The 9912-nt window shown below is 39.1% G+C and overlaps 1 protein-coding gene across 1 annotated transcript; it reads right to left on the bottom strand.

The window, feature by feature from the left end:
- On the bottom strand, positions 8272-8892 carry LOC104743858 (pollen-specific leucine-rich repeat extensin-like protein 1). The gene has a single exon (XM_010464895.1). The coding sequence runs from the start codon at positions 8890-8892 to the stop codon at positions 8272-8274; it is 621 nt and encodes a 206-aa protein (XP_010463197.1).

The following is a 9912-nucleotide window of genomic DNA, read 5'->3' as shown; positions in this document are numbered from 1 at the left end:
GTCCTGCTTAAGGTTCTTCACCTCTACAGGACCGTCAATTGCTGGTATCATAAATGCCTAAATCTTTGGGTGTACTTAGTATGGCGCTTTGTTGTTTTCAGACAGGATGCGGCCGATCTTGTAACAACTAAGCAAGAGGCGTATAAAGCTAAGGTCAGAAAATTAAATGATTTCCGAGTTGATTGGAACGAGGAGATCGACGCCACAAAGGCTATAGCAAAACTCGTAGCAGAGATATTTTACATCGTCTAGAAAGCCGTCGAAAATGCCGCGAAGCGAGAAACTATTGATGAGTTGGACCTCGATGAGATAATCGTAATCTCGTGAGGAGAATATGGGGTGGAGTTCATCAGGGCCTTATACAGGCTTATTAAGCCCACTATTAAGGCTATGCCCAAATTTTTTCTTTCCTTTCATAATAATTGTGTGTAATTGAACAAGCTTTTCGGTGTTTTTTTCGAGTTTGAACTTTCTTTTGTAATCCAAAACCTTTTGATGGGTTCTTCATCTAGTGAATTCGGCAACTTTATCTTTTAAGATTCGGTTCTAAAACCGGACAAATGAAATAGAAAGGATTGAGAAAGATACAAACAAACTCATATTGATTATTATAACTAATCTTGCTTTTTTTACTTCATGTCTACTGTTGTTACGATCTAACTTTGATTCACAACGAATGACCTATCAAACTTTCCATATGTGTATAATATTAACTCGAACCAGCTAAGGATTTATATTGATAGCTATATAGGCGGATCTGTGTAAATCTATTAAGCTTAGGAAATTTATGGTTTAAATCTCTTTGTGATAAGGTTTAGGAACCAACTGATGTACGGTTACATTTCCATTTTCTTTTGTACCCTCACCTATTCCTTGTGTTTTGTCATTGGTGTACGGTTCAAACACTTTGCGTATGTTGTACCTTTACGTAAACCAAAAAAAATTACCATTCCTTTTCTTGTAACCTAATAGTTTTTTGCACACATAATTTCTTATATTGTGTTTTCTTGTGTGTTTTCATTGGTGTACTGTTATTCTATTTTCTTATGTTGTACCCTTACGTTTACCAACATGTAATACCATGCCGGTTCTGCAATGTTGCATTGTTTATGTGCTACGGTTAAAGTAAATAACATAACATCATCGATCACTCGTACCAAGTACTATTTCATAAGATGATTGATCAGTCGCAATAATTATTATGACAAACAACTGGTACTACAAACATTTATAGTGGCTATTAAATCTTGAAATGAGCACAGAATAAACCATGAAATGAGCGCCACTAGAGTCGCAGGCAAAGAAACGTACCAAGTGAAGTTTGAGGTTGTTACCAGGAGGACAACTAGAAGGGTTACAACTCTGAATCAGAGGGACATTTCATCTAGAAAATTCTTAAATTGGAACCAGTAATGGGGCATAGAGAATTGATAAGCCTTTTTGTAACATCCGCGAACCAGAATCCCGGTTAGGGAGGTGCATCGGTCGATGCAAGTATGTCGGTCGATACAAGGTTGGTTGTGCGGACGAGGTTAAGTTAAACGCGTGTTTTGGCTGCGTTTTGGGGGTTAGGAAACCCTTGAGTCGACTATAAAAAGAGACTTTGTCGTCTTGTGGCCGAGTTTAGCCGTTTCTGAGAGTAAGAAAAGAAAGAAAGTGTCATTGAGTGTTCTTAGTGAGATTCCTGGGGTTTGGTGGCTGTTCTTTGGAGATCTGAAGCTAGGAACGTTGTAGGATCTTTCTAGGAGCATAGATCTTTCGTTTTAGGGTCAGAATCCTCTTTGGCAAAGGTAATTGAATGACCATGGCTTATCTAAGCTGGAGATTTCTCTGATCTGTTTGTTTTATGTGTTTTATTGGCTTGTTCGTACGTTGTTGTGTCGCTAGGAGATTTGGGAAGCTTTTGTTGCCTTGGTTTGTGTGTTTTGGTGGTTTAGGGACGAAGATCCAACGAGAACCTTCGGGGAAAAATGAGGCTCGGCATGTGCATCGGTCGATGCACTTTGTGCGTCAGTCGATGCAATGCGAGAACGACGCGGATTGACCTAGGAGCGTCGGTCGATGCCATGTGGAGGCGTCGGTCAGTGCAAATAGGGATTTTCGTGAAATGTCGAGCATGCGTCGGTCGATGCAGTGTGCGTGTCAGTCGATGCAAGTGAACCTTGCGTCAGTCGAGGCAAGCTTGTATCGGTCGATGCAAGCTTATGTCGGTCAATGCAACCCTAGTTTGTGTCGCTCGATGCATGGGTTGGTTTCAATCGATGCAGATGTCTGGTTTGTTGTTTGGTTATTGATTATTGGTCGATGGTTATAAATGCCTCTATTGCTTATGTGTATGGACCAGTAGATGGGAGGATTGCCTTACTGAGTGTTTATAAAATACTCATGCATCTCAATTTGTGTTTGTGGTGCAGGTAAAGACAAAGTGTGATCGTAGAAGGAGGATATTCTAGAGGCTCAGTTGTTTGCTCTATGTATTTGTTAGGATGTTAGAGTGGAACTTAGTGGTCTAGAATCGATGTTAGGAATGCTGGCTTATGATTTGTTTTATGTTCTGGATTGTTGTTGGATTGATGTTTGTCATTTCTTAATTGGTTATTGGATTTATTATTGTTATCCGCTATTGTTATTGATTGGGGTAGGTTCCTAGTGAGTATGGATCACTAGATATTAGGATAAAAAAACAAAAAAAAAGGTCGGGTTGTTTCAGATTGGTATCAGAGCCTATACGGTTCTCGGTACGGGTTCGCTGTGTGCTTTGTGTTGTGGATGTTGGATTGAATGCTTGTGTGTGGCATGGGGTCCTATAACATCTTCTTAGAGCCTACTTTGTGATTTTACGGTGAGTTGTGTTCTTTGTGTAGTTAGGGTCATTTTGTTTGCTTAGCCTTCTGTTCTTGGTGATACAGATGGTTAGAGGTGTGGGGGCTTGATATGATCATGATACCATGCAAGAAGATCCTTGAACCTTGTTCAACAGAAAAGAAATTGAAGATAAATTCCTCCAGCTAAACAAACTATTTGGGATACATTCTTACCTCATCTAGATCATATCACAAGGTGGAATCAGTCCAATCAGAGTTACGATGAAGGAGTTATTCATTTTAAAAATCAGGTGAATCTAATTCTACATTTGAAGAGTTTTAGGTCCAATTGGTTTAGGACATTCCAGAATTATGTATGGCAACCATGAGTGATTTCTACTAAGCCCACGGTAAAGAAATGATACAGCCCATGTTGTTTCTCATCAGCAAGTTGGACCAAAGAATCAAAGAGAGAGAAGATCAAGGAATGCACTTAATGGGCTAATTCAAGAGCTTATGGCCTAAGACAGCATGGGAAATTCTATTGGGGGTGATGTTTATCAAGTCCAGCCTACTTTGAGTCTAATTAAAGTCTAATAAAGCCAAAAATAATCACTTTATTTCCTGGTTAAAGAGCAGTGACGAAAATGAAGTTCAACTCACCTTGGGAAGGACACCTTGGGAAGGCAAATTTCAAGAGTTGAATCTTCATTCAACTATCTATCTTTATTGTTTTTAGTTTCATGAATAATACTTGGCTTTATTACCAAGTTTTCTTATCCTATATAAACTCATGTAAGAGTAATGAAATAATCATCCAACTTTTTATCAAAACCTTTTCTTTTCTTTTGAGAGTGATTCTCTTCTGTTCTTTGTGAACAAAACCGATTGCTTGGTGTGATTCCAACAATCAAAATCAACTACTTGGTGTGATTCCAATAGTCAAAACTCTGATCTCCTTGGTGCGAGGCTGAGAGATCCGATCTTTTAGGTGCGAGGCTGAAAGATCACACCGATATATCAAGAGTCTTTCCGCAACTCTTGTGCAACCATTCATTACATCATCCTTATTCTTAAGGCTTCTTTGTCTTTAGAATTAAGGTTGTCTCTATCTATCAACTCGAAGGTGCCAATTCCTTGGGAGAATCATATCAAGTAGTATCAGAGCCTCAAGAATCATATCAAGTAGTATCAGAGCACACCCTTGAGTTTGATATTTTATTATTCTATATTTTCATCTTCTATCTACCATCTACCATGTTTCTATCTTTTCACCTTTCTTTCTTTTTATCTTCCCATCTCTTCATCTTCTATTTCTATTTTATTTTATTTAGAAAAAAAGAAACAAGGAAAAAAAAGACAAAAAAGGCAAACAGAAAAAAAAAACAAAAAAAAGAAAGATATCTAATGATCGACAAGTTCAAGCAATTATGAGAGATATGCGGTGGTTGTTGTGGGTTGAGATGAATATCATCTATGAGAGGTTGGATGAAGTCCAATCAGAGGCACAACAGAGACGACCACAAATGTTGCATCATAGAAGAGAAAGAGATCAACCTTAGAGTAGCAAGGGCTGATGATTATCATAGTAGTCAATCATCAAGAGGGAGCCATATGAGACCAAGAAGTGCTAGAGAAGCAAGAGGACGAGTGGATTATAACATGGGTAGTTTGATGTTGAAGATTCCTACCTTCCAAGGCAGGAATGACCCAAATGCATACCTAGAATGGGAGAAAAAGATTGAGTCAGTTTTTAGTTGTCAAAGCTGTTGCGAGATGAAGAAGGTACGACTTGCAGCCACTGGATTTTGTGATTATGCTATTACTTGGTGGGATCAGTTGGTGATAAGCAGGAGGAGAAATGGAGAACACCCTATTGAGACTTGGGCAGAATTGAGTCTATTTTGAGGAAACGATATGTTCCCAACCATCACCATCGTGGAGCATCTATTGTCACGCCAAGTTACCAACGAGAAAGGACGTCTTTTGTTTCTAAGGAAGAGGAAGTTGCTGAAACTTGATTTCTATGGTAATGATGGATGATATTATATGATGATGAATATAGAGATGAATGCAAGGTGTTTCAATTACCCTTATGTAGTTGTAGCATAAAGGATGTCAAACCATAATGAGTGTGATGCAAGCAATCAGGATATGAATACTCATCTAAGTTAAGCCAAATATGAAGGATGTTTGTCACTAACAACCTAATGATGATTATGAAATGCAGAATGTAAACCTAGTAAAACAGGACACTAAATGCAAAGTAAACAGAATGATCAAGGCAATAATGAAGAGAAACAGGAACATAAATTATAGTAAGCAAACTAAGCAATGACACAGGATTAAACAGAAACTAAATGAAATGCAACAGGACAATGCAACTAGAATGAAACAGGGAATGAAACAGGAAGATGCAGCACATAAAACAGGAACTCTGGAAGGAGCTCGAGCAAGCACTCGATCGGATGCTCGATCGAGTGGATGGTCGAGTTGATGAGCGAATGCCAGAAACAGAGCAAATATTGAAACAGAGCAAGCAACAATTAATTAACAATACTTAAACAGGAAATCAATAAACAAAGAAAGATCCTAAGGATGGATTCATGGGATGGACTCAAGCTATGGCTATGTCAACAAACCTCAATCAACAATGACCTATATCTAGACAATGATCTTCTAATACATTTTAATCCATTCTCATGACAATAATAATCAAGCCAAGATACTTCTTAGAGCCAGTTCTCACTAGCTATTACATATCAAACAGACATTAAACGACCAGATCATTAATGTCAAAAATCAACAAAACATCTAATCTCTTAGCATGCTTCATGATAATCTCTAGTATTAGCTTATCTAAGAACTTAGATATTGGTATGATGCTAAGAAGCTTAAGATCTACCCTTACCCTCTCAGTATAAGAATAGCATAGAGCATATCTAACCCATAAGAGATATTAAGCAATCAATTTTGACCAATCCAAACAACCATAACCTTTATCCACCCTAATCCATCCTCAAGATCCTAAGCCACTACTCACAATCACAAAACATGATGAACAAAGTCATAAACCCAGAAATCAATGAAACTTTCATGATTAGAAAGATGAGATGAAGATCTACAATATTGAAGAAGAAATCAAACTCAAATTCTTAATACTTTGAAAGTTATGGAACCAACAAGTATCAAAGATTTCTTAAAAATAAACAAAAGTCGCTAAAAGATCTAAGCAAAATAAAAAGCAAAAAGAATAATTCCCCAAAAGGATAAATACTAGGTCTAGGATTGTACTCTAAAAAGTTTTTTTTTTTGTGGCTGCAGGGTACAAGGCCTTTTATAGGAAAGGAAGGGAAGTCCTAAAAATGCTAAAAGACAAAATAAGTGGGCGGCTCAGTCAACTCGACCAGGTGCTCGGTCGAGTGCAGGTCGAGTGGCTTCTTCTTTTGCTTCTCCCATCCGGTCGAGTCCTTCTCCGCACACGGCCGAGTGCTTGGTCGAGTGGGTGGTCGAGTGGACTTCCGGACCTTGATTCTTCAGCTCCAAATCCCTTGTTTCCTTCTCTTGACAGCTCCAATCTGTTTCAGCATCACTTTCATGCTCCTAAGGCTCCAAAATCACCTGTTTATGCAAGAAACTATGCAAATGCAATGCAAATCTACTCTAATGCATAAACAGTTCTAAAACTATGCAATAATGGACAAATGAGATAGAAAATCATGCAAAAGATGTGAATATACTAAGGGAAAACAGGGCAAAATATATGAACATCAACACCCCCAAACTTAGTCTTTGCTTTCCCTCAAGCAAATGAAAGACACAAGAAGGTAGGTGAGGTTTGAAAGTGGGATCTCAGCTCCTAAAGCTTGCTAACAAACTAGCTAGAATCAATGTCCAAGTTACTAGTACTATGATGCAAGTTGAATGAGCTGTACTTAAAGATTTTAGACAAGCCTATCACAACCTTTACTGATTTGAGCCTTAGATATCCACATGCATTCAAATCAACCATTTCCTTTTACATTTATTAAGCAAGAACATGAATCAACTTATGCAATGCTTAAACTCATTTGGCTTGGTAATAAAGGTTTAGAGACAATGATGGTCTCTCTTTAGAGTAGGGCTTATCAATATAGTGGTTCTCTCATAAAAAAAATGGATTGAGCTTTAGAAGAATGCTAAAGGTAAGAACACTTAGACACATACAAGAACAAAACATTGTCTATCCAAAAGTAACCAAAGTGTTTGATCCTATCATTCTAAACTCAAATGATCCTAGTTCTACCCTTTGTCTTCTTCTCTTCTCAAGTACCCTTTTTCTCTTTTTGTTTTTAAGCCTTAGGAGAGGTTTCTTATTTGAATCAACTAGTGGAATGGGGACTTCTTTCTTATTGCTATGGTTCCCTTTTCTTCTTACTTCTTAAGACATAAAAGCTTTTCTTTATACTCTTCTTTTCTTTCTTTCTTTTCCTTGACCAGAACCATCTTTAACAATCTCATACTTCCCATTCTTTCACTAGAGTTTACATTTTCTAAAACACATTCCTCTCCTAAAGATTATAACCTTTTCTTTCTCTTTCTTTTCTCTTTTCTTTTCTTTTTCTAAACAACCAAATCCCAAACCCAACAATTAAACCACCTAGTCCTATCTAGTTTGAAAATTGCAAACTAGAACTACACAAGGCAATATTCTTGTCAGCTCAAACCTAACACTTTCTACCAAGCTCAATCCCAAAAAAGGCCTCAGACACACAAGAATAAACATGGCTTGAAAGAAGGGTAGGTTAAGGGTAGGCGAAACTGATTTTAATGGTGCAATCAGCTACTTGGATCAACAAGAGTGGTAGAAAGGAAAAAAAAAATGATTCAAATATGTATATGGTATCCATGAGTTTAAAGCAATGCAAAAATTGATATTAAAAGTCAATATTAGGTTCTTATAAATAGGAAATGGTATCAAATCACAACATGCTTCAATTTAGACCAAATGCAATGCATGAATTCAAGAGTTGGTTCAACCTTATGCTTCTAACCACTCAACTAGCATCAAAGTACTATTAACTTGGGCATTGATCCTAGTTTAGTAAATTTAAACAAGCTAACAAGGAAAACTCATCATAGATCCCTAATGCAAATATGAAGCAGTCCTATATGAAACAAGCTAAACAAGATGCTAATATGCAATACAAACTACATGAACACTCTGTTTTTGTAAAGATTTTTGCAAAAAAATTCAAATTTTTAGGGTTTTTCTATGCCATAGATGAAATGCAAGTACTAACATGTTTATGCTAAAAAATTGAAATAAGAAAACAAAACACAGCATCAAATACTATCTCAAACCCTCCCCCAAACTTAAATTCCATAGTCCCTTGTGTAAGAGAAATTTGAGAGAAGATTCAAGACTTAAAACAAAACAAAAGTAGAGATGCAATGGTATTTACAAAGGTTAGGTGATGATGTTACCTCATGGATTGTGGAAGAAGCTGTCCACATCCTCATTCATGCTTTCATATGTGTAGTGGGGGTCTTGTGGTGGACTTGGAGGTGGAGAAGGTGGCAACTCGATGATGGCAATCGACTGGTACTCGGTCGAGTGCCCGGTCGAGTGGCGTGGTCGAGTTGGTTGCCGAATGGGTGGTGGTGGGAAAAATTGTTGGCCTTGCTGCTGGTAGTACTGCTGCAAGAGAGCTGGATCCATGAAGTATTGGGGAGGGATGGGAGGGTAAGCTTGGCCAAAGGGATAGCCTACTGGAGCTGGAAAACCATAAGGAGGTCTGGGCAAGTGCTCGGCCGAGTGCATTGGAGGTGCTCGGTCGAGTGGTTGCTCGAGTGAGCCGGTCGAGTGACTTGCCGATTGTTGTTCTGGGCGACTTGACCTTCTCCTCCTCTGAATTGGCTCCTGCATTAAAGCTCTTGCCGGTTCCATTGCTAGATCAGCTCTAGATAATGCTCTTGTTGAGCTACTCCTCCTCAAAGGACTAGATGGTGTTGGTGAAGAGTTCCCACTCTTTAATTCAGCAATTTCCTTCTTTAATCTCTTGATGGACTTAGCCATCCTTCCCATCTTCTCCTTCAGCTTGCCCATGTTTTTTCCTTGCCACTTGTTCCACTTCTGTAGGAGTGTCAACCTCTTGCTAGTCTCTCTCACTCCTCTACTATCTCTTTGGCTTGGCTCATAGTTTTCAAAGTAAAATTGCTCTTCCCCATCAGCCATATCTACATCTTAAGCTTCATCCACTCTCACTTAGGTTGTCCCATCAAACAAGAATTCAGCAGCTGGCCAAAATCAATGTTCACCCCTTCACTTATGGTTGTAAGCTCCTTGTTGGGTAGAATAAGTTGAGTCTTCCCTAGTGTTGGAAGCTCAAAGTTGAAGAGGTGCTTCCCATTGTGCATCTCTTTGGCTAGAATGAGAGTAGAGGTGAGGTAGTTGGTGTCAATCCATCTTGGCTTTGCTTGCTCTCCTCTAAGTGGTAATTTTGCAGCCACTAGCATTGGATTGATGATGCCTCCAATGGTTAGAACTCCAGTTGAGCCCCTCTTGTGCAACTTGCTCACCCAACTTCTATAGTATATCATTTGGTCAATAAGGAGCATGGCAAGATCAGTCTCCACACTACTCCCAAGGATGATGGTGCCATTTCTTGCTTGGAGGATGATACCATTGAGTGTTGCATCAATCATCNGGGAGGGATGGGAGGGTAAGCTTGGCCAAAGGGATAGCCTACTGGAGCTGGAAAACCATAAGGAGGTCTGGGCAAGTGCTCGGCCGAGTGCATTGGAGGTGCTCGGTCGAGTGGTTGCTCGAGTGAGCCGGTCGAGTGCCTTGCCGATTGTTGTTCTGGGCGACTTGACCTTCTCCTCCTCTGAATTGGCTCCTGCATTGAAGCTCTTGCCGGTTCCATTGCTAGATCAGCTCTAGATAATGCTCTTGTTGAGCTACTCCTCCTCAAAGGACTAGATGGTGTTGGTGAAGAGTTCCCACTCTTTAATTCAGCAATCTCCTTCTTTAAACTCTTGATGGACTTAGCCATCCTTCCCATCTTCTCCTTCAGCTTGCCTAAGTTTTTTCCTTGCCACTTGTTCCACTTCTGTAGGAGTGTCA

The sequence above is a fragment of the Camelina sativa genome, chromosome 14 (assembly GCF_000633955.1).
Source record: "Camelina sativa cultivar DH55 chromosome 14, Cs, whole genome shotgun sequence".
In the NCBI taxonomy this organism is placed as follows: Eukaryota; Viridiplantae; Streptophyta; class Magnoliopsida; order Brassicales; family Brassicaceae; genus Camelina; species Camelina sativa.
The sequence above is the reverse complement of the archived record's forward strand: the minus strand, read 5'-3'. Positions and strand labels throughout refer to the sequence as shown.

Excerpts from the sequence above, each read along its gene's own strand:
- LOC104743858 (XM_010464895.1), bottom strand. The coding sequence starts at position 8,892 with ATGGGCAAGCTGAAGGAGAAGATGGGAAGGATGGCTAAGTCCATCAAG.